Source organism: Protopterus annectens, chromosome 1.part1 (genome assembly GCF_019279795.1).
Source record: "Protopterus annectens isolate FY-2018-M chromosome 1.part1, PAN1.0, whole genome shotgun sequence".
NCBI classification, from domain to species: domain Eukaryota; kingdom Metazoa; phylum Chordata; order Ceratodontiformes; family Protopteridae; genus Protopterus; species Protopterus annectens.
Window position 1 is genome coordinate 992,936,694 of NC_056726.1, and position 25,270 is coordinate 992,961,963.

The window sequence follows — 25,270 nt, forward strand, 5'->3', positions numbered from 1 at the left end:
CACCACCAGACAAAAGGCCCAGGGTTGAGCCCTCTGACCCCCACTCTTCAGATGAGTCTACGGATGAATCTGTATTGTCAGAGCACTAGCAGGAGGCTTATTCGGCCTACGAGGATTCTGATGTTGAAGAATCTATTCCTTCGGCCTCCCCTCCTGAAGAGTTTTCTTTTGGTGAGACACTGCACTCTATGAGAGAACATTTTCAGTGGCAGGGCCAGGAATTTTCTGATTCTAGAAAGAGATTAAGGACCTTTTTACATTTACCTCAGCATAGGCCTTTAGCTATACTTCCTGTTTTGAATGTTATTGATGATGTGTACTCTGATGCTAGTACAGCCCCTGATTCTCTCCCTCCGGCTCCTGCCAAACCTGATAGGTACTACAGGGTCCCAGATTCTCATCTAGACCTGTACAAGGCCCACACTGCAGATCCAGAAACTATTTCACAGGGCCCAAAAGGGGTTGCAGCTGCAACTGCAAAAAAACCTCTACCTTCTGAAAGGGAGTCTAGAGCTTTAGAGAGATGGGGAAGGAAAGTTTATACTTCTGCAACTCTTTCCATGAGGGCATTAAATTGTCAATTTCATATGATTCAGTACCAAGGGTATTTGTTAGATGAATTGAATAAGAAGCTTTCCTCCTCTGAACCCCTTGACCGTAAATCACTTCAGGATCTGGTACATAACTCACAGCAGGTTAGCAACCATTTTTTGCAATGTGGTTATGATGCACTGGAAGCTTCATGTAGGTCAGCTATGACAGGGGCAGTTATACGAAGGCATGCCTGGTTGAAGGAACAATCTCTACCAGACCATGTTAAAGCTAAGCTCCTGGATGCTCCAATGGAAAAACAAAAATTATTTGGTTCCACGGCTCAGGAGGTCTTAAAGAAGTTTGAAGAAAAGGCAAAATCTGTGCAAACAGTCAAGGACTTTCTGCAGGTACAACCACCGAGATTCAGCAGAAATTAGCCTACTAAGAATTGGTCCTTTCCGGACTCGGACAGATCCCAGAGAGGCAGGAACAGGCGTCCCAGAGGTAGAGGGCAAGCTAGAGGCTCCTACAGAGGCAGTCAGTGGCAGCCTCCCAACCAGAGAGGTAGTGCAGGAACAACAACAACAACTGCTACACCAGGACAGACTCAATGACTTAATTTCGACTCTGCCGACCAGGGCTTAATTAGAAGCACCATTGGGCGGAAAGCTTTCTTTATTTTCAAAAAATTGGCATTACATTACAAGGGACTTATGGACACTGCAAATAATAGACAAAGGATACAGGTTCCATTTCCACACACTGCCAAAAAGAAAAGGAATGCCAGACCTGCCACCAAATCAGAGGGCAGAGGCTTTGAAGCAAATCACCAAATTATTACAAATGAAAGCCATAGAAAAGGTACCTCTTTCAGAACAAGGCCAAGGATTTTATTCCAGATTATTCCTTGTTCCAAGAAAAGAAAATCAATGGAGGCCTATTCTCGACCTGTCCGCACTGAATACTTACCTCATTGTGCCAAAATTCAAGATGCTGACCCTACAGCAGCTTCTTCCCATGCTGGACAAGGAGTCTTGGCTGGTGACTCTCAAGGAGGCATACCTGCATGTCCCTATTCAACAAAGTTGCAGAAGACACCTCAGATTTCTTGCAGGATCAGAGCATTATCAATTCTCAGCATTGCCCTTTGGCTTATCTACTGCGCCCAGAGTATTCGCGAAATGCCTGGCATCAGTAATTGCACACTGCAGACTTCAGGGGATTCAAATCTACCCATATCTGGACGACTGCCTGATACAAGCGGACAACAAGGAAAATTTGTTAAAGGACTTGGACTATGCCATCCAACTATTACAGGCCTTGGGATACACGGTCAACATCCAAAAATCAAGACTTGTTCCATCCCAAAGAATAACCTTTTTGGGTGCAGATCTAGACACAAACACCCAAATGGCCTTTCTCACAGAAGAAAAACAGAAACAACTTCCAGATTACTTCAAGAATCTGACAAGACAAACTCAGCTGACTGCAAGGAAAATCCTGCAGGCCCTGGGTTACATGGCATCATGCATAATTCTAATCCCACAAGCCAGGCTGCATATGAGAAAATTGCAATGGTACCTAAGGAGTGTATGGACTCAGCACAGTCACAGCTTAGAAACTTTTGATTCCACTCATCCCTTGCCTTCAAAACGAATTCCTGTGGTGGGCTCAAGCCTGCCAGTCCAACAGAGGGTTGCCTTTCAACAAACCAAAAGCAAACCAAACCATCACCACGGACGCTTCAGACCAAGGTTGGGGAGCACACATGGAGGACAAATGTATCCAGGGGCTATGGTCTCAAGGACAGCTACGCATGCAACATAAACCAAAAGGAAATGCTGGCAGTGATGCACGCAATCGAGGCTTTCAAACCTTTCCTTCAACAGGGCCACCTGCTAATAAGGACAGACAACACCACAGTTATGTGGTACATAAACAAGCAAGGAGGCACGCATTCCTACCCTCTATGCAGACTGGCTATGAATCTATGGGAACTTTGCTTGAAACTCAATATACAACTACAGTCCCAGTTCGTGCCAGGGAAAGACAATATTCTGGCAGACAGCTTAAGCAGAACTACCATGGATGCACACGAATGGATGCGGCACCCAGACATCTTCTTACTCAAAACACAAACATGGGGAAGGCCGGAGATAGATCTGTTCGCCTCACCCCACAATCATCAACTGAAAATTTTTTACTCAAGGACATTAAGCATGGAAGGTGGACTCTCTTTCTTTCAGCTGGAAAGCTCGAAAAGTCTATGCTTTCCCACCACTCCCATTAATGTCCAAGGTTTTACTGAAGATCAGGGCAGAATAGCCAAGAGTGATTCTGATAGCTCCAGACTGGCCAAGGCAGCACTGGTACCCACTGTTGAAGAGCTCGTCACAGACGAAACCGTGGCCTCTCCCCCTATGGCCACTTCTTCTGACGCAGAACAATTTCAAGATCCTGCATCCCAACCTAAAAACCTTGCAGCTAACTGCCTGGAGAATACCATGACTCCTACTCAGAACAGCTTATCCCAGAGGATAAAGGACATTATTATGGAAGCTCGCCGTCCTTCCACAAGGAAGGCATACTCAGCAAAATGGAAAAGATTTCTCATTTGGAACGCAACAAAAGGCCTAGATGTGACAGTGATGAGCATGGCACATATACTGGAATACTTAGCAGAATTGTTCCACAATGGTCTGTCTTATTCTTCCATTAAGATACATGCCTCAGCAATTTCAGCAGAATACAATGTAAATCCACCTGTTTTCTCGCATCCTCTCTTAAGACAATTTCTCGGAGGAATCAAAAACATCAATCCTCCAAGGAGACCACCTTTACCTACTTGGGACCTTAACTTTGTGCTAGAAAAACTAACACTTCCTCCCTTTGAACCAGCAGCATTGGCAGATCCACAGTTTCTGTCTTGGAAAACTGCATTCCTTCTGGCCATAACTTCAGCAAGAAGAGTATCTGAGTTACAAGCCTTAATGGCAGTGCAGCCATTTCTTATTTTTCATCAAGACAGTTTCATTAAGAACCAATCCTACTTTTATGCCAAAGGTGGTATCTAGGGTATCCTTGAACCAAGCAATTCACTTGCCTACATTCTTCCCAAATCCACAAAATAAAGGGGAGAAACTTCTACACACTCTGGATATACACAGGCAATTACGCTACTATTTGGACAGAACTAAAAGTTACAGAAAGACTGACCAACTGTTTGTAGCATATGCTGCTGGGGCACAAGGAAAAGCAATTTCCAAACAGACAGTCTCAAAATGGATAGGAAATTGCATTCGCTTTTGCTACTCCTTTCATGGAAAGACTGTTCCTGTGAATATTAGGCCTCATTCCACGAGAGCCCCAGCCACCACTACAGCCTTCCTAAGAGGGGTGGCTACCAAGGACATTTTAGAAGCTGCTACATGGAGCTTCGTGCATACATTTGCCAAGCATTACAATTTACCTTTATACTCCAGATCCAGAGCAGGTTTTGCTACAGCAGTCCTGCAGGGTATCTTAACTACACCATCTTTTTCTTGGTACCTCCACCCCCCAGATTGGCTATGGTGTTCTACCCATATGTTATGACTGCAGATGCATCCTTGAAGGACATAGTACAGTTTTGTACCTACCATAAATGTAGATGTCCGATAGGTATGCATCTGCAGTCAGGTTTACCCTCCCTCCTTCCCCTTTGTGGTATTCCTAGGGTGCTTACCCCTCCATTAGCTAGCCTCCATTAGCTAGCTGGGGGGATCTGTTATGGTGTATTTGTTTGTATATATGTGTGTATGTGATTATATATATATATATATATATATATATATATATATATATATATATATATATATATATATATATATATTTTTTTTTTTTTTATGTTTGGAATTTTTTTTGGCATTTTATCCAAATTTAGCCTTCTTAGAGGGCTCCTGGCATCTGGGGCAAGAAAAACTGAGGAAAATGGCGTCGGCTGATGCTTTTATACCCAGGACGCTCTGACGTCGGGGAAAGTGCGACATCAGCCGAGGCCAGACCCAGACTTTGGAATCCGGCCGACCGAAGGGCTGCCTGAGGCAGGACAACCCATATGTTATGACTGCAGATGCATACCTATCGGACATCTACATTTATGGTAGGTACAAAACTGTACTTTCTTCAGGAGGCCTAGCACTATGAAATCCTGTGCAGATAAATGGAAGAGATTTTGCTCTTGGATGCAGGCTAAAGGAAAAGAATCTTCTCAACCTTCTCTTTCCCGCATTCTTGATTATTTAGCAGGTTTGCTTAATGGTGGACTTTCCTTTTCTTCAATTAAGATTCATGCTTTAGCAATTTCTGCTCATTGTTCGTTTGAGCAACCAATTTTTTCTCACCCCTTGATGAAGCAGTTCCTGGGGGGAGCTAGCAGTCTTAGACCTCTCAGAAGAGCTCCTACTCTTGCTTGGGATCTTAATTTTGCCCTGGAGAAACTTACTCTGTACCTCCCTTTGAACATGCTGCCTCTGCAGAATCTTTCATGGAAGGCTGCCTTTCTTTTGGCTATTACTTCCGCCAGAAGGGTTTCGGAGCTGCAAGCCTTAATGGCAGTAGAACCTTTTATTATTTTTCATACAGACCGTGTTTCTCTGAGAACTAATCCCTCCTTTATGCCCAAGGTGGTTTCCATTCTGACCCTTAACCAGTCTATTCACCTGCCTACCTTTTTCGATAACCCCCAGAATAAAGGGGAAAGGATTCTGCACTCTCTTGATGTGCACAGACAGCTGTGATTTTACTTAAATAGGACTAAACCCTTTCAGAAGTCTGAGCAGGTGTTTGGTTAGTTTTGCTCCTGGGACTCAGGGTAAAGATATTGCGAAACAAACCTCTCCAAATGGATTGCTCATTGTATTCATTTTTGATACCTGCAGCATGGGAAGGTTCCCCGTCAGGGTATTAGGACCCATTCTACTAGAGCAGCCTGTACTTCTGCAGCTTTGTTTGAGAGGTGTGCCTACTAAGGACATTCTAGAAGCAGCTATTTGGTCTTCTGTCCATACTTTCAAAAGCATTACAACCTATCTTTGTTTTCTAAATCCAGGGCTGGTTTTGCCTCTACAGTTTTGCAAGGCCTCCTTACTAACCCTTAATCTGTGAATGTTCATCGTGCATACAGCTGCAGTCATAACAGATGGGTTCTCCTGCCATCAGGCGGGTCCTCGGTCGGCCGAATTCCAAAGTCTAGGTCCGGCGTCGGTTGTCGGCGCTTCTTCCCTGACGTCAGTGCGACAGGGGTATAAAAGAACCAGCCGACGCCATTTTCTTCAGTCTTTCTTGTCGCGCGGTGCCCGAAGCAGAAGCAGTTCGCAAGTGCCAGTCGGCCAGCTCCTGAGATTACGAAAAATTTGGAAACCGAAGTCTTCTTAAAAGCTAAGTACCCTGTTGGGGAAACTTTTCTTGCCTCAGACCGATGTCAGACAAAGTTAATAATTGTATTTCTTGTGGGAAGCAAATACCGCATAAGGATTTCCGTTCCCTCTGTATACCTTGTTTAGGCCCAGACTACGACGTCTCAGTCTGTCACTTTTGTGCTACATTCAACAAACGCACTATTAAGCGTCGGGCGGAGTTCGCCCAGCATTTTTTTGGGAAAGCATTTAACTATACCATGTCGTCGGATACTCCGACTCCGGTTTTGTCTAAAAAACGCAAAGAGAAGGACCGACACTCGAGGTCCGCGGCCTCTACCGACACCACGCCAAAGCCGACTACACATGGTCCGGTTCTCAGTGAGGCGCCTTCGCAGCCCCTGGTTATCGACGACACATCTTTGGCGGTGTCTCCTGTACCCGAGGTCGCGGGCTCCTCCGCCCACACCCCGACTACGGATACCGATGCCACTCTTGGCGTTGAAACACAGAATGTGGACAGGTCCACCTCCACTCAAGGTGTCTTCAGACCTTCCTCTTCTTTCTCCATCAAGGCTTTCACCAAGTCTAAAGCAACCATGCACCCTAAGAGACCAGCTACACAGGGCCCATCTCCTGGCCCCATGCCTAAGAAACAGATGCTTAAAATGGCTGAGGATTTTAATCAGAGGTTCTCCGCCACCTCCGGACAAAAGGCCCAGAGTGGAGGAAGATTCCCCCTCCTCGGATCAGGGCTCCATTATTTCAGAACACTCTGATGATCAGGAACAGTCTTACTCCCCTTTTGAAGACTCTGATGCAGAGGAGTCTATTCCTTCTGTATCCCCCCCTGAGGAATACTCATTTGGGGAAACTTTGCATACCTTAAGGGAACACTTCCACTGGGAAGGCCAGGATTATTCAGATTCCAAGAAAAGGCTCAGGGAATTTCTTTTGTTACCCCAGCACAGGCCTCTGGCTATACCTCCTGTCTTGGACATCCTAGATGATGTTTACTCGGAGGCCTGCCTTAACCCGGACTCTCTACCTCCAGCTCCAGTTAAGCCTGACAGGTACTACAGGGTTCCTGACTTGCACCAATTTCTTTACAAAAGCCATGCTGCTGACCTAGAAACCATCTCACAGGGGCCCAAGGGAGTTGAGGCTTCCATTGCCAAAAATCCATTGCCTTCCGAGAGAGATTCCAGATCCTTAGAAAGGTGGGGAAAAAAGGTATATACCTCTGCTACCTTAACCATGAGGGCCTTAAACTGTCAGTTTCATATGCTAAAATACCAACAGTTTCTGTTCTCTCAATTGAAAAGTAAAATGTCACAACCTGAACAACCAGACTTGAAGGAGTTGCAGGATTTGATGCATAGTGCAGAACAAGTGGGTAAACATACCTTACAATGTGGTTTTGATGCTCTAGAGGCCTCGTGTAGAGCTGCTGTTACATGTTCAGTCATACGTAGGCATGCCTGGCTCAAGGAGCAAGCCTTGCCTGATCATGTCAAAGCTAAATTACTAGACGCTCCTCTTCAAAAGGATGTACTATTTGGGGCAAATGCTGAGGAAGTATTACGGAAAATGGAGGAAAAAGCTAAATCAATGCAAACTGTGAAAGAATATCTGCAGGTTCAACCCCCACGTTTTAGTAGAAATTGGCCTTCCAAAAACTGGTCCTTTCCTGCCACAGACAGACCCCAAAGAGGCAGATACAGGCGCCCGAGGGGCAGAGGACAATCACAAGGATCGTACAGAGGCAGACAATGGCAAGCTCCTACACAAAGAGGTGGTGAGGACAACTCACAATCTTTCAGAAAGCAAACCCAATGACTTTCCCCTTTGCAGGCCAACCAGGTCTCAAATGGCAGCCCCCTTAGGAGGAAAGCTGTCACTATTCTCAAAAAATTGGCATGTTGTCACAAAGGACAAATGGATCCTGGACATTATAAATGGAGGCTACAAATTCCATTTTCATACCCTTCCAAAAATGAGAGGCATGCCAAAACTGCCACACAGTCAAAGGGCAGAGGCACAAAAGCAAATTTCAGATCTTATAAACATGAAAGCTATTCAAGAGGTACCTACACGAACAAGGTCAAGGTTTTTATTCCAGGCTGTTTCTGGTGCCAAGGAAGGGAAAAGATTGGAGACCTATTTTGGACCTTTCCATCCTAAACACGTTCCTACTCGTACCAAAATTCAAGATGCTCACTCTACAGCAACTTCTTCCCATGCTGGGCAAGGAGTCTTGGCTGGTAACATTGGACCTCAAGGAGGCATACCTGCATGTCCCAATCAGACAAAATTGCAGAAGATACCTCAGATTTCTTGCAGGTTCAACCCATTATCAATTCTCTGCATTGCCCTTTGGCTTATCTACTGCACCCAGAGTATTCACGAAATGCCTGGCATCAGTAATTGCCTACTGTAGACTTCAAGGGATACACATATACCCTTATTTGGACGACTGCCTGATCCAAGCGGACAGCAAGCACATTCTTCTGAAACATCTGGCGTATGTAATAATGTTATTAAACTCTCTGGGATACACAGTCGGAAATCAAGGCTAATACCCTCTCGGAATATAACTTTTCTGGGTGCCAATTTGGACACAAACACCCAGATGGCCTACCTCACGCCAGAGAAGCAGTGGCAACTAATTCAATATTTCAGAACACTGGCAAATTGCACCAGGCTGACTGCAAGGAAAATCCTGCAGGCTCTGGGATTCATGGCATCTTGCATCTTATTAATCCCATGTGCAAAGCTGCATATGAGCACTACAGTGGTACCTAAAAAACATATGGTCTCAACACAGCCACAGTTTGGAAACAATACTACCACTAATTCCATGTCTGCAAAAGGAATTTCTGTGGTGGGCTCAAGCATGTCAAACAAACACAGGTCTTCCATTCAGCAAGCCTCAAGCAAATCAGGTCATCACAACAGACACCTCGGACTATGCCTGGGGGGCGCACATGACAGACCGGTGCATTCAGGGCAAATGGTCCCAAAAAGAAAAGCACCTTCACATCAATCAAAAAGAAATGCTAGCAGTAATAAATGCTATTATAGCTTTCAAGGACCTTCTACAACCAGGTCAACTATTGATAAGAACGGACAACACCACAGTTATGTGGTACATAAACAAGCAGGGAGGAACACATTTTTATCCCCTATGCAGACTGGCCATGTCACTTTGGAACATGGCCATGGACTTACAAATGGAACTACAAGCACAGTACTTGCCAGGCAAGGAAAACACGCTGGCAGACAACCTAAGTAGGAATATGACAGATCCACACGAATGGAAGTTGCATCCAAAAGTTTTTACAGAAATAATCCAAGAATGGGGAAGGCCAGACAAAGATCTCTTTGCCTCCCACAAAAATCATCAATTGACAAAATTCTGCTCGAGGATCTTCCATCCAAAGGCCTGGAGAGTGGACGCTCTCTCTTTCAGTTGGGCATCAGTGACAGTTTATGCCTTCCCTCCTCTTCTGCTGCCCAAAGTCCTATTGAAGACCAGAGCAGACAGACCAAAGATGATCCTCATTGCTCCGGACTGGCCAAGGCAACACTGGTACCCACTCCTGAGGAGCCTGACAGATTCCCCTCCATGGACCCTACCTCTAATGCCTCTTCTTCTGACTCAGCACAGCTTCAAAACTCTTCACAGTTAGCTAAAAACACTCAATCTAGCCGCATGGAAGATTCCTTAGCATCACAGCAGGCCCTACTCTCCAAGGAGGTGCAGGATGTCATTTTGGAGGCCAGAAGGCCATCAACTAGAAAAGCTTACTCCGCAAAATGGAAACGTTTTTGTGTCTGGAATGAGAAAAAGGGCCAGAACTCTGGAAAACTGAATTTACCTCAAATACTACAATATTTGGCTGAACTACTAAGCAGTGGACTTTCCTTCTCCTCCATCAAAATCCATGCCTCAGCCATTTCTGCAGAATACAACACTGATCCTCCTTTATTTTCTCACCCTCTTTTAAGACAGTTCCTCAGAGGGTCTAAGAATTTAAGACCTCCAAGGAAACAACCAATACCTGCTTGGGATCTTAATTTCATTCTGGAAAAACTGACTTTGCCTCCTTTTGAGCCAGCTGCCTCATCAGATTTGCAATATTTGTCCTGGAAAATAGCTTTCCTTCTGGCTATCACTTCAGCTCGTAGAGTTTCAGAACTACAGGCTCTCATGGCTGTCCAGCCTTTTATCATCTTCCATCAGGACAGTCTCCTTACGAACCAACCCGTCCTTTATGCCTAAAGTGGTATCCAGGGTAGCTTTAAATCAGGCCATACATTTACCTACTTTTATCCCAATCCTCAAAACAAAGGGGAGAGATTACTACATTCATTGGACATCCACAGGCAACTGCGTTATTTGGACAGAACAAAACCTTTCAGAAAATCGGAACAGCTCTTTGTGGCCTATGCGGTAGGAGCTCAAGGAAAGCCGATTTCCAAACAGACAATCTCAAAATGGATAGCCCACTGCATACGTTTTTGCTATTCCTTTCATGGCAAAACTGTGCCTACAGGCATTAGAACTCATTCCACCAGGGCCACAGCCACCTCTGCAGCCTTCCTCAGAGGAGTTCCTACCAAGGATATTTTGGAAGCAGCCACTTGGAGTTCTGTGCATACCTTCTCCAAACACTACAACCTACCATTATACTCCAAATCTAGAGCAGGCTTTGCCACTGCAGTCTTGCAGGGCATTTTGGCTCCTCCTAGTTCCACCTAGTGCCTACCACCCCTTTCTTAGCTTTGGGATTCTACCCATCTGTTATGACTGCAGCTGTATGCACGATGAACATAGTACAGTTTTGTACCTACCATAAATGTAGATGTTCGAGTGCTAATACAGCTGCAGTCCAGGTTTCCCTCCCTCCTTCCCCTCTAGGGGTATTCTTTTATATGGTGTATTTGCTTGCAACTACTGTTTTTTGATTATATTGCATTGCATTACTACATAATTTTATGTATTGCCTTCCTTCTGGGGGCACCTGACATCTGGGGCAAGAAAAACTGAAGAAAATGGCGTCGGCTGGTTCTTTTATACCCCTGTCGCACTGACGTCAGGGAAGAAGCGCCGACAACCGACGCCGGACCTAGACTTTGGAATTCGGCCGACCGAGGACCCGCCTGACGGCAGGAGAACCCATCTATTATGACTGCAGCTGTATTAGCACTCGCACATCTACATTTATGGTAGGTACAAAACTGTACTTTCTTCCTCCCCCCTTTTGTTTTTTTCCTGGGCATTGGGAATCAACCCATATGTTAGGACTGCAACAGTGAAACACGAAGAACATAGTACAGATGTGTACACTTACCATAAATGTAGATGTTTTGAGTATATTCACTGTTGCAGTCCTGGTTTCCCACCCTCCATTCCTCCTTTTTGTCCTAAGGCACAGGCTAGATATCTTATTTTTGGATGGAATGTTTCCAGGGTGTTTCCTTCCTGGTTTAGCCTCCTTTTGGGGGCAAGGCAAGAAAAACTGAGGAAATGGCATCAGCCGCCTCCCTTTATACCTGACGTTCTGACATTAGTTTACAGCCGACGTCATATACCGAGGACTCTGGTATTCGGACCGACTGAGGGCTACCGGAGCCGGATAACCCATATGTTAGGACTGCAACAGTGAGTACACTCTAACATCTACGTTTATGCTAAGTGTACACAACTATACTTTTTGACAGCAGTCACTGTATGGAACACACTGTTTTGACAGCAGTCACTATAGAAGAATTTCTGAGTTGTCACTCAAGTCTTCTCATTTGATTTTTTACAAAGAGTGAGTGGTACCAGCTTAAACTGAGTAGTCTCTCAGAAATTTCCCCTTCTAAGAACATAAGAGCAGATGCTGTTTTCACTGCATTGATGTCCAGAGGATACTGAAGTTTTACCTAAAAAGAACGTGGGACTTCAGAAAACGCAAACTTACTTTCATCTCCTTTATCACACAATGAAGAAGCCTTCATGTTTTCAAAAGTGACCGTTTCCAGCCAGTTATCAAACTGCATTAAGTACTGCTACTTTAAGGGAGACAAAACCTTGCCCATACCTTTCATGGTTGATTCTGCTAGCAGGTTCCTGTGGAATAGAATGCCTCAGTGGAGGGCATTTGAAAAGCAGCCACATAGTCAACCTCAGCACCTTCACCATACGTGGTCCCAGTGACTTCAGCATATGGCCCTACCTGTTACTGAAGATGGATGCTGTTCTTAAAGACCTATTGCTTTGGTAATTACATAACATTCATTTACTTGTAATGATGATTTAGTTGTTTTCTTGTTAAACTAAACGAATACCTAATGAAAAGAGATGTGTGCCTTTCAGATTTTTTTTAAGTTTGTTCCATTATAAATTTGGGAATTGAACTGGTCATCAATTCTTTTCAGCCACAGCAGACCATAAGAGCAAAAGTAAATACAATATATAAACATTTTAACATAGCTAATCAACCATTTTGGTAGCTGGGAGGAAATTAACCTGAGCAAAACCCATATAGATACAAGGAGAACTTTCATACTCCACATAGACACAGATACTGCCTAGGGATTTCTGTTTTACCGAGACACTAAAACATTGAAGCAGAGCTGTTAATCACTGAACCACTTTGCTCCCGCTTTGTACACCCAGGGTATTCCCACTTTGGACAGTGACCACATTTTTTTTAATTGTTTACTTCAAGACACCTCTGAAGCATTCTGAAATTCAGATGTATGTACTGAATTTGAACAACATTGAACCCCCCAAGAGTTTTGCTTTTCAGAGGTCTTGTTGCTGAACTAACCTTTTTAGACTGGGAGATACCCAGTGTTGATTTGTTTTTCTGCCCATCTGTTTTAGAAGAATTTGATTCAGTGTGTTACGCTTTTATATCCAAGACAGATTCATTAAAGCAGAGTGGCCAGAATTCAGAGTTGTGCATGTCATGCAAAAACTTAATTCAGAACCAGTTTGTAATCTAAATTTTGGCTGTACCATTGTATTTTATATAAATTTAATATCTGCATTTTATTTACTATTTTTACAGGCCCTTTCTACCGTTATCGGACCTACCAAGACTGGTTGAACCAAATTGACTCTCTAACCATTCCCAGCTGGGAACCTTTCCTTTTGCGTCTGAAGATGGCTCCAGTCTATGGCATCTTTTTCCTACTTGTATCATACCTTTTCCCACTGGAGTATGTGAAGTCTGAGGAATTTGAAGAACGGGCTTTTCTGTTTCGTCTGTTCTACATGATGCCTGTCTTCTTTGTGTTCCGTATGCGTTTTTACGTAGCCTGGATCTTTGCTGAGTGCAGCTGCATTGCAGCAGGTTTTGGTGCTTACCCTAAGGAGGCCAAGTCTCGATCTGGTGGGGGTCCAACTGTGGACTACAGTCCAGCTGAAAGGTATATCCCTGCTTTTCTTTTTTCTGTGTTGTGTGTGTTACTGGTTTTGTGCTCAACAAATAAGAAGCCTCAGATATGGTAGAAATCAGTGAAAATCAGTACCTAAGACAGAAAAGAGTGACATAATTTAGGAAAGCTGAGAAGGAATTATAGCAGACATAATCATGTACAGCAGGGGATGGATATAGAGATGAAAGTCAGAGAGTAAGCTGATGGAGAAAGGCAAACTAAGTATGACTAAAGTCCCATTTAAGGATGAAACAGTGAGTAGAGAGTAAACAGTATTATTTATCATTGTGAGATGATGGCAACAAAAAGAAAGGATGATACAGTCATGAAAGGTGAAAGAAGCAGTGCAGAAATGATGCAAGACAAATATGTTGCTGCAGAGCAGTACTACAACACAGTACATAAAAATGTTGGGGACAACGTATTTAAAAGCATACACATTTACTGTATTTTACAACAAAAAGGAAATTAAGTCATTTTGAAATGACTAGACAAAAGGAAAGCAAATACAATGTTTGAGAAATGAGTGATGTGTAGTGAGAGTAACTGGTGATAAAAATCAAATGAAGGATCGACAGAGTAACTGGTGATAAAAATCAAATGAAGGATCGACAGAGTAACTGGTGATAAAAATCAAATGAAGGATCGACAGAGTAACTGGTGATAAAAATCAAATGAAGGATCGACAGAGTAACTGGTGATAAAAATCAAATGAAGGATCGACAGAGTAACTGGTGATAAAAATCAAATGAAGGATCGACAGAGTAACTGGTGATAAAAATCAAATGAAGGATCGACAGACTGAATAGAACAGAAAAGAATGAGCCAAAATAAAAAAAAAAAAACTAAGACTTTCTAAAAAAGATGGATGTAACAAGTGACAATAGGCTTAGAAGCAAAAAAGCAAAAGTGAAATTGTAGGCTGAGAAATATAGAAAAACAGTCTGACACCAGTGCACTGCTTGGCCGTCTAAGTGTGTTCATTGCCTTGACTGTTGGAGAAGCTGCAATTTCATATCACCTAATTATGGTACTTTAGTGCAAGTCCAAGGAGGCACTGGAGGCAGGACATATTTAAAAACTCAGGTTTATTCATTTTCCACTACTTAACATATTAGTCCACTTGGTTTTAGAGTTTCAAGGTAAAACAAACAGTACATTCATACAGCATCCAGTCCACACAGCTCTTCCAGGCTATATGCTGTCTTATAAGGGTCTATATTATAACCTTGAATGTTTAATAGCTCGAATGCATAAACATCGAACTTTATGCCTCGAACTATTAAACCATCGAAACACAATAAAAAATATTTGTAGGGAAAACATGTGTAGGCAGGGGGGGGGGTTCCCTTTCCGCACCATACTACGTTAAAGTGCAATCTCGAAGTTGGTATATTTAAGTAGCGGGGGGTGTAGAGGGTGCAGGGGGCTTGCCCCCCCTGTTTAAACCCATTAGGGTAAGAATTTGATGTTTAATTGTTTTTTCTCCAAGTTACGGAACTTCGATAATATGGTGTCGACCATATTGTATTTGATGTTCTGTAACTTCGAGATTATAATATAGACCCGTCTTATAACCAGAAAGAAAGTACCAGGCTACAGACCTCTCCCAGATCTCAAGGAAAGGCTGAGGCTCTAGGCTTCTTCCAGTCAGTGTTTTTATTTCTAAAAAGAGATACTTCCACAAGATATAATCTACAGGTTGCATCAGCAGGTTAACTTTGACTGGTCACTGTCTCACTCCATGCTATTTCCATATCTTCATTTAAAGCGATCCTTCGGTGAAGAATTCATTTACTGAATTTAGCCTTCCAGGTCACTCACTTGTATGCTTTTGTAATTGGCAATGAAGGCCTTGTGATTTGGTTAAATGCCATGCGAATGATGTCATATTGCACACAATCTGAGAACACATTTAAAGGGGTCTATATTACAAGACCGAAAGAGCAGAACTGCAAACACCTAAAGAGCGAAAAAAAAAATGGAACCTTGAAGTACTGTTTGTCAGATCGCAGTACAGTGAAGATTGGAATATTTGCCCTTTCTTCACTGTAGTGCGATCTTGGAGTTGGAATATATATTTAGCGGGGGGTGGGGGCGCAGCCCCCCCCCAAAGTAGCAAATTTGAGGTTCCGTTTCTTTCGCTCTTTAGGCATTCGCGGTTTTAATTTTTCGATCTTCTGATACAGACCCCATTTAAAGACACACATACATTTTCCATAACCAACATGTTACGGGTCTATATTATATATTCGAAGCTTCAAAATTTCGAACCTCATATGTCTGACAACATATGAGTGAAACATGAATCTTCAAATATATAATAAAAATGTTGTTGTGTCTTTCGGCCTTTCCCGGTTAGGGGTCGCCACAGTGGAACTCCGGTCCACTAATGATTGGTAGTTGATTTTTAAGTGGCGAGTTACCAGCCCTGACGCACAACCTTCAACGAAGGTACACCCATTCATGCATAGTTTGGAATCCAACTTCGACAGAATTTAGTCGTACCCAAAAAGGACATTATTTCCTTTTTGGTAATGGGTTTTGGAGCCTGCAAAACGGCTATTTTTCTATCCTCATCCAAGGTTCTACCTCCATCAAATATTATATAGCCCAAATATCAGACCTGCTCTTTTCAGAGTTGCAATTTTTCCTTATTCACCTTGTGTCCCTCAGCAGCTAAAAATCGTAGCAATGCTAGCGTGTCTTCTCGGCAAGCTTGTAAAGTTGGAGCTTGCTAATAAGATATCTACATAAAGCAGGATTTGACTATTTTTCGGTGGGCTAAATTTTGCTAAGTTACTTGACATCTCTTGTGAGAATATCGTGAGGCTCTCACAATAACCCTGCGGTAGTCGAGTGTATGTGTATTTTTTACCTTGAAATGTAAATGCAAACCAGAATCTACTGTCCGGATGTATCGGAATTGAGAAAAATGCATTGCTAATATCTACTACAGAAAAATATTTCTGATTGGGTTTTAAGAGTGTATGTGGATCAGGTACCATAGGTGCCCTAGGTATTACTGCCTCATTTACAGCCTGCAGGTCTTGAACCATGCGCCACTCCCCATTTGCTTTTTTAACTGGGAACAAAGGTGTGTTACATGGTGAAGCAGGAGATTCAATTAACACACCACCTTTAAGGAGTGCAGCTATAATGGGCTTTATCCCTGCCTCTGCATTTTATCTCAGCAGATATTGACGTTTTTGAGGTCTAAATGTTGATTTTGGTGTAATCACCACTGGTCCTGCCATGCGAATAAGGCCTACATCTGATTTCCCTGTGGACCACAGCTTGTCCGGAATACCTTTCAGAGCTTTCTCTTTCGCCTTTAACAGGAGTATTTGTCAAATATTTTTTGCGAAAATGCAGGTGTACTGCTGGCTTAGTTTGAGTTACCCAGTTTAATTTTTGTTCCTATACTCCCTGCTCCGAGAGTTCCTCCCTGGTCTGTTTTTCCCATCTGGTAATCTTCCTGCCCAATTCTACCATTTTGTGTTTCTGTCTTTAGTGAGACTTACATGTGGTAGAAGGTCAGATTCTAACGTGCTGTTATTTCTTTAGGCAGAGAGCAGCTGGCTATGCTATTTCCCATTGTGTCCCAGTATAGGTTACATAACACTAGCCTTACTGTTTGATATTTAAACAGCTTATCTCTGTAGTCTTCATTTGGCCCTTGTGTGTCACGAAAATACAGGGTACAGTGCAGTAATGGCTGCTTCTTAATATCTAACGAGGGAAATTTACTAATGGCCAAATCCATTAATTCTTTGGTTACAGTCCCTGGGCCAGTAGTAACCAGGTCCTGACTGTACCAGTAAAACATCTCACCTCTTGACTGCACTACGCAGGCATCATGCATTTCGCAGATGTCAGTCTGTCATTGTGCTTGCATCCTTTGTATAGTCGGAACCACCGCTATGCCAAATAACTGCATCAAGTCTCTGCCTAGGAGATTTATTGGGCATTTTGCAGACACTACAATTTTGCTTCTGTGTGTCAACCCTGTTACAGGATCTGTGATCATAATTTTGTGTGAGAGAGGCTCCCGGTATAGCTGCCCATTTGCAGCCTTAACAAATATGTAATCCGAAGACCGTGTACACTCCGGTAATTCGGAGGGATGTATTGGGGTCCGTGAAGCCCCAGAATCACACAAAAAGCTAACCTCTCTTCCTTCCACCAAAAGGGTGACTTCTGGCTTGATGTCTGCTAAAAAGAGTACCAAGCACAGAAGTGCCAAGTGTAATACCTCATCACTGTCATTTTCATTGTCATCCCCCCCACCACCATCCTGTGCTTCCTCTATTCTTGTTTCTACATTACCATTTATCCTGCTTTGTATTGCAACCCTTCCCTGTGCTTCCTGACATATAGTCAGTCATCACCTTCTTGTTCATCCGTCCTTGACCTATTATTCCTTTTGCAATCCCTTGCCGTGTGACCTTTCTTCCCACATTTAAAACATTCTCCTCTCTTTCTTTTTACGTCCCTCAACATCTTCTGACCGTTGGTCAGGCCGCCTACCTTCCCTATTTTTTCCCTTTTTTCCCTGATGTACCACGTATACCTCAGCCCTGTCTTCTAATGAAAATACGTGCATTTTCTTTTTCTTTTTGCTATTAAAGTGTCTTTCAGCATGCCTTGCATACTCAAGCAAGGGTTGCAATCTGCTTGTGCGGTGATCTACCATGTGGTTTGTAATAAAACTACTAATAGAGCACTGCTCCCCTGCAGAAAGGCATTTTTTAATTGTTGTTCATAGGGGGAGTCTACTGCTTGGTTGTCAGGGATTGGCATCCCACAATGATTATTAAAGCACTCTATGAGCCTAGAAAAATAGCGGTCAACTGATGCACCTTCTTGTTGAATACACTGGTTAATGCAGGTCCAGTCTGCCCGTGGTTGCCACTTTTCAGAAATTCTGTTTGTAAGGTCTGTTACCTGGGCATTTAATCCTACGTCGTTATGCGGAAGGGGTCTCCGCTGAGCGTTACGAGGATTCCAATTACCACAGACCATGTGCCAGTCTGGACCTATAATTTGTCTTACCACTTTTTCTATCTCTTCTCCATTTAGGTTATAGCTTAACGTCATACCTTGCAGGTCCTCTGAGACTTTTTTAAAGTTGACCCTAGGGTGAGGAATACCCTCAGTGGCCTCCCGAATATCTTCGGGACTCCAGGGTCTATATACTAATAAAGTGGGGTGTTGGTTATCCTGACCTGCTCTGGGATTAGGTACCTCAATGAGAGGACAGAGATGTCCTTCAAGGATGCATCTGCAGTCCTAACATATGGGTTGTCCTGCCTCAGGCAGCCCTTCGGTTGGCCGGATTCCAAAGTCTGGGTCTGGCCTCGGCTGATGTCACACTTCACCCGACGTCATAGCTGCTGTTTATTGGGTATAAAGGCATCAGCCAACGCCATTTTCCTCAGTCTTTCTTGCCGCGTGGTGCCCGAAGCAGAAGCTGTTCGCAAGTGCCGGTCGGTCAGATCCAGAGATTCCTATTACCGAAGACTTCTAAAAAGCTAAGTACCCCGTTGGGGCCTCTTTCTTGCCTCAGCCGATGTCAGACAAAGTAAATAATTGTTTAACTTGTGGGAAACAAATACCTCATAAGGATTTCCACTCTTACTGCCTTCCTTGCTTAGGCCCAGACCACGACGTATCAGCTTGTCTAGCCTGTGCTTCCTTCATTCGACGGACACTTAGACGTCGGTCGGAGTTTGCAGAGGAGTTTTTTGGTCCCGCTTTTGCATACAAAATGCCATCGGAGACTCCGACTACTCAATTAGCTAAAAAGCGCAAGGAAAAGGACCGACATTCGCGGCCCGCGGTTTCGGCAGAAACCACGGTTAGGCCAACTGCGAAAGTCTCGGTTTCGGCTGAAACCGAGCCCCCGGTTCTTCCTTCGGCCGATAGCATGCCTCCGATAGCCGAGGCCTCACAGAGCATGGCTGAATCTGCTACTGAGTTTACTGCTACAGAAGCAGGCACCCAGGATTTGTCAGACACTATTCCTTTAGACATATCTATCCCTGCACATGGGCCTGCTAGACCCCCTGCTTCCATGTCTATCAAGGCTTTTGCCAGGGCTAAAGCAGCTAAATCTTCAAAGGCCTTGCCTGCCAAAACTCCTTCACATAGGCCTATCTCTAGTTCCCAAATACTCAGCCTGGCTGAGGATCTCATTTCTTTGATCAGAGGATCCCAACCTCACCCAGACAGGGCCTCTCAGCCCCGTCCAGACAAGAGGCCTAGGACTGAACCCTCGGAACCTGTCTCTACAGATGATTCCTCGGATGACTCGGACATTTCAAACCCTCACGAAGGCCCATATTCTCCTTATGAGGATTCTGATGCAGAAGACTCCATTCCTTCAGCTTCTCCTCCTGAAGAATTTTCCTTTGGGGAAACCTTGCATGCTATGAGAGAACACTTTCAATGGCAGGGCCAGGATTTTTCAGATTCAAGGAAAAGGCTAAGGACCTTTTTACACTTACCACAGCATAGGCCTTTAGCCATTCCGCCAGTACTAACAGTTGTTGATGATGCATATAATGATGCCTGTACTGCTCCTGATTCTCTTCCTCCGGCCCCTGCCAAGCCAGACGGATATTACAGGGTCTCGGACACACACTACCATTTGTATAAGGCTCCTGTTGCAGATCCTGAAACTATTTCACAGGGCCCTAAAGGTGTGGCAGCTGCCTCTTCTGCTACTCTTTCGGCCAGGGCCTTGAACTGTCAATTTCACATGATTCAGTACCAGGAATTTTTGTTAGACCAGCTAAATAAAAAACTGTCTTCCCCTGAACCTTTAGACCGCAAGTCCCTTCAGGATTTGGTACATAACTCTCAGCAGGTCAGTAACCATTTCTTAAAATGTGGCTATGATGCACTGGAGGCTTCCTTTAGATCAGCTATGACTGGAACAGTGATTCGAAGGCATGCCTGGTTAAAAGAACAATCCTTACCAGATCATGTTAAGTCAAAACTCCTAGATGCTCCCATGGAGAAACAAAGTTTGTTTGGCTCCCCTGCACAGGAGGTTCTAAAGAAGGTGGAAGAAAAAGCAAAATCTGTCCAAACAGTCAAGGTTTTTTTACAGGTCCAACCTCCGAGGTTTAGCAGAAATTGGCCTTCGAAGAATTGGTCCTTTCCAGACAACTCCAGAGTGCAGAGAGGCAGAAATAGACGCCCAAGAGGCAGAGGTCAATCTAGGGGTGCCTACAGGGGACGTCAGTGGCAACCTACCAACCAGAGAAGTACTGCCACAGAATCAACTACAACCACTTCCACAGGGCAGGCACAGTGACTTGGCAATAGTTCTGCCTACCAGGGAACAACTGGAAGCACCCTTGGGCGGAAAACTAGCCTTATTCTCCGACAACTGGCATTACGTTACAGGAGACAAATGGACTTTACAAGCAATAGACAAGGGCTACAGGTTTCACTTCCACACTCTACCAAAAAAGAGAGGAATGCCAAACCTACCACCAAGCCAAAAAAACAGACGCTCTAAGACAAATCAACAACTTACTAAGGATGAGAGCTATACAAGAGGTACCACCTATGGAAGAAGGCCAAGGATTTTACTCCAGGCTTTTCCTTGTACCAAGAAAAGAAAATCAATGGAGACCTATTCTAGACTTGTCCGCACTGAACACATACCTCATTGTTCCAAAATTCAAAATGCTGACCCTCCAGCAGCTTCTTCCCATGCTGGGCAAGGAGTCTTGGCTGGTGACTCTAGATCTCAAGGAGGCATACCTGCACGTCCCTATACGACCAGATTGCAGAAGATACCTCAGATTTCTTGCAGGATCAGAGCATTATCAATTCTCAGCATTGCCTTTTGGCTTATCTACTGCGCTCAGAGTATTCACGAAATGCCTGGCATCAGTAATTGCTCATTGCAGACTTCAGGGAATTCAAATTTACCCGTATCTGGACGACTGCCTAATACAAGCGGACAACAAGGCAAAATTAACAAAAGATTTGGAAAATGTCATACAACTGTTGCAAGCCTTGGGATACACAGTCAACATGCAAAAGTCAAGACTAGTACCATCCCAAAGGATAACATTCTTGGGTGCAGAACTAGATACATCAACTCAGATGGCTTTTCTCACAGAAGAAAAACAACTACCAGTCTACTTCATGACATTAACAACACAAATTCAGCTTACTGCAAGGAAAGTCCTGCAAGCCCTGGGCTACATGGCATCCTGCATAATATTGGTTCCGCATGCCAGGCTGCATATGAGAAAGCTACAATGGTACCTAAGGAATGTATGGTCTCAACACAAGCACAGCCTAGAAGCCCAGATTCCAATAATTCCATGCCTGAAACAAGAATTCCTGTGGTGGGCTCAGGCCTGTCAGTTGAACAGAGGCTTGCCTTTCCACAAACCTCATCCAAACCAGACCATCACCACGGACGCCTCAGACCTAGGATGGGGGGCACACATGGTGGACAAGTGTATACAAGGCCTATGGACCCAAGACCAGCTGAATCTACACATAAATCTAAAGGAGATGCTGGCAGTGAAACATGCGATCCAGGCATTCAGACCACTCCTTCAACAGGGTCATCTGCTGATAAGGACGGACAATACCACAGTCATGTGGTACATCAACAAACAGGGAGGTACACATTCATATCCTTTATGCCGGATGGCAATGGACCTGTGGAATGTGGCCCTGAATCTCAACATTCAACTTCAGGCCAGATTTGTACCAGGAAAAGAAAATTTTCTAGCAGACACCTTAAGCAGAACTACCACGGATGCTCACGAATGGATGCTGCATCCAGATATCTTCAAAGCCATAACAAAGAAATGGGGACTACCACAGATAGACCTGTTTGCCTCCCCACACAATCACCAATTGAAGAAATTCTGCACAAGAGCATACCACCCACTTGCTTGGAGGGTGGACTCCTTTTCCTTCAGCTGGAAAAACCTGACAGAATATGCATTTCCACCTCTTCCCTTTATGTACAAAGTGCTACTGAAGATCAGAGAGGATCAGCCAAGGGTAATTCTGATAGCTCCAGACTGGCCGAGGCAACATTGGTACCCGCTACTGAGAAGCATGTCTCGGACACACGCATGGCCTCTACCTCTATGTCCCTTACTACTAACACAGGACAACTACAAGATCCTACATCCAAACTTGAAAACACTGCAGCTAGCTGCTTGGAATATTGCATAAAACAAAATAACCCAGGTTTATCTCCGAGGGTTAAGGACATTATCCTGGAGGCACGCAGACCCTCCACAAGGAAGACTTATTCAGCCAAGTGGAAAAGATACCTCGTTTGGAGTGCAGCAAAGGGAGAAAATGTCTCATTGGCAAACATAGCACACATCCTGGAATATTTAGCAGAGCTGTTCCACAATGGCCTGTCTTACTCCTCCATTAAGATTCATGCATCAGCAATTTCAGCAGAATACAACATGGATCCTCCTGTCTTCTCTCATCCTCTACTCGGGCAGTTCTTGAGAGGAATCAAAAATGTAAAACCTCCAAGGAAACCACCTTTACCTACATGGGATCTCAACTTTGTGCTGGAAAAGTTAACACTCCCCTCTTTTGAACCAGCAGCAACAGCAGAATTACAATTCTTGTCTTGGAAAACTGCTTTCCTGCTAGCAATTACTTCAGCAAGAAGGGTATCTGAGTTACAGGCATTAATGGCAGTACAACCCTTCCTTATCTTCCATCAGGACAGAGTCTCTCTGAGAACTAACCCTACTTTTATGCCAAAAGTGGTCTCCAGAGTATCATTGAACCAAGCGATTCATTTACCTACATTCTTCCCCAACCCACAGAACAGGGGGGAAAGACTACTACATACCTTGGATGTGCACAGACAATTACGCTACTATCTGGACAAAACTAAGACCAGCAGAAAAACTGACCAGCTTCTGGTAGCATATGCAACAGGAGTGCAAGGAAAAGCAATTTCAAAAGAGTGCAAGGAAAAGCAATTTCAAAACAGACAATCTCAAAATGGATAGGAAATTGCATTCGATTTTGCTACTCTTTTTCATGGAAAGACGACTCCTGATAATATCAGACCTCATTCCACAAGAGCTACAGCCACCACTACAGCTCTCCTACGAGGAGTGGCTACCAAAGACATTTTAGAAGCTGCTACTTGGAGCTCCGTGCATACATTTGCCAAGCATTATAATCTTCCCTTATACTCTAGATCCCGAGCAGGGTTTCCAACTGCTGTTTTGCAAGGGATCTTAACTACACCATCTTTATCTTAGTGCCTCCTCCCCCAGTTTGGCTATGGTATTCTTCCCATATGTTAGGACTGCAGATGCATCCTTGAAGGACATAGTACAGTTTTGTACCTACCATAAATGTAGATGTCCGATAGGTATGCATCTGCAGTCAGGATTACCCACCCTCCTTCCCCTCTGTGGTATTCCTAGGGTTTTTACCCTTTTAGCTAGCTGGGGGAATCTATTATGGTGTATTTATTTGTATATATGTATATATGTATATGTATATATATGTATATATTTATATATATATATATATATATATATATATATATATATATATATATATATATATATATATATATATATATTTTTTTCTTTTATATTGTTTGCTCTCTACTGTTTGGAATTATTTCCATTTATCCAAATTTAGCCTTCCAAGAGGGCACCTGGCATCTGGGGCAAGAAACACTGAGGAAAATGGCGTTGGCTGATGCCTTTATACCCAATAAACAGCAGCTATGACGTCGGGTGACGTCGGGTGAAGTGCGACATCAGCCGAGGCCAGACCCAGACTTTGGAATCCGGCCGACCGAAGGGCTGCCTGAGGCAGGACAAACCCATATGTTAGGACTGCAGATGCATACCTATCGGACATCTACATTTATGGTAGGTACAAAACTGTACTTTTTTCTTCCCCACTAGTCGTGGCCTGGGTTTCACTAAACAATCGTCAGACTTCGAGATTTTTATCATCATCATCTGTGTTTTTTGTTTTGGACCTAGTCCCTATTGGACCCCTAACTTTTACTAGCTTTATTTTACGGAATCCTCACCTCCTGTAACTACAGGATATAGAGGAGGCACTCTGTGTTGATTATTTGCCCTGTATGCTGGTGGGGGAGGGGGTGCTGAAGCTAGTACTAGGTGGTTATCCTCTTTATCTAAAAACATTGTTTAGAGTTTTTTTCTTTTTGGCCTCTGTGATTTGCTTCCTCCAGCCACCTGTGCACCTGGGGAATTCCTAATTGTCGCTGTTTTTTAACTTGCCCCTTGGAATCTGCTTTTAATTGTTTATCAGTTTGAGAAGCGAGGATTTATCTAATTTTCCATCAAAATCATGCTTAATTATCCAGTTTGGAAAATATCTAACATTATCTGCGCGCTGTACCTGCATATATTTACCATCTTCTGTTAATGGTGGGTCTTTTGATGATGATCATCACGTTGCACTGCTGCAGTCATCACACTTGGGTTATCCTGCCGTCACTCGGTCCCGCAGTCGGCCAGAGTTCCAAAGTCTTGGTCCGGCGTCGGTTGCTGTCGCTTCTTCCCTGATGTCAGTGCGCCAGGGGTATATGAGGCATCCGACGCCATTTTCTTCAGTCTTTCTTGCTGCGCGGTGCCCGAAGTAGAAGCAGTTCGCAAGTGCCAGTCCACCGACTCCTGAGATTTTCAAATCGAATTTCAGACCAAAGTCTTCAATAAGGCTAAGTACCCCGTTGGGGAACCTTTTCTTGCCTCAGTCCGATGTCAGAAAAAGTTAACAATTGCATTTCTTGTGGGAAGCAAATACCTCATAAGGACTTTCATTCTTATTGTATTCCTTGCCTAGGCCCAGACCATGACGTCACAGGTTGTCGGTTTTGTGCT

General features: G+C 43.9%; 1 protein-coding gene across 2 annotated transcripts in view; it reads left to right on the top strand.

Moving 5' to 3' along the window:
• Window positions 1-25,270, top strand: part of MBOAT7 (membrane bound O-acyltransferase domain containing 7) — a 303,330-nt gene that overhangs the window by 111,125 nt on the left and 166,935 nt on the right. For both annotated transcript variants that reach the window (XM_044079454.1, XM_044079462.1), the window contains one exon: window positions 12,998-13,358. In XM_044079454.1, the coding sequence (XP_043935389.1) occupies window positions 12,998-13,358 (361 nt within the window). The remainder of the gene's footprint in view (window positions 1-12,997; window positions 13,359-25,270) is intronic.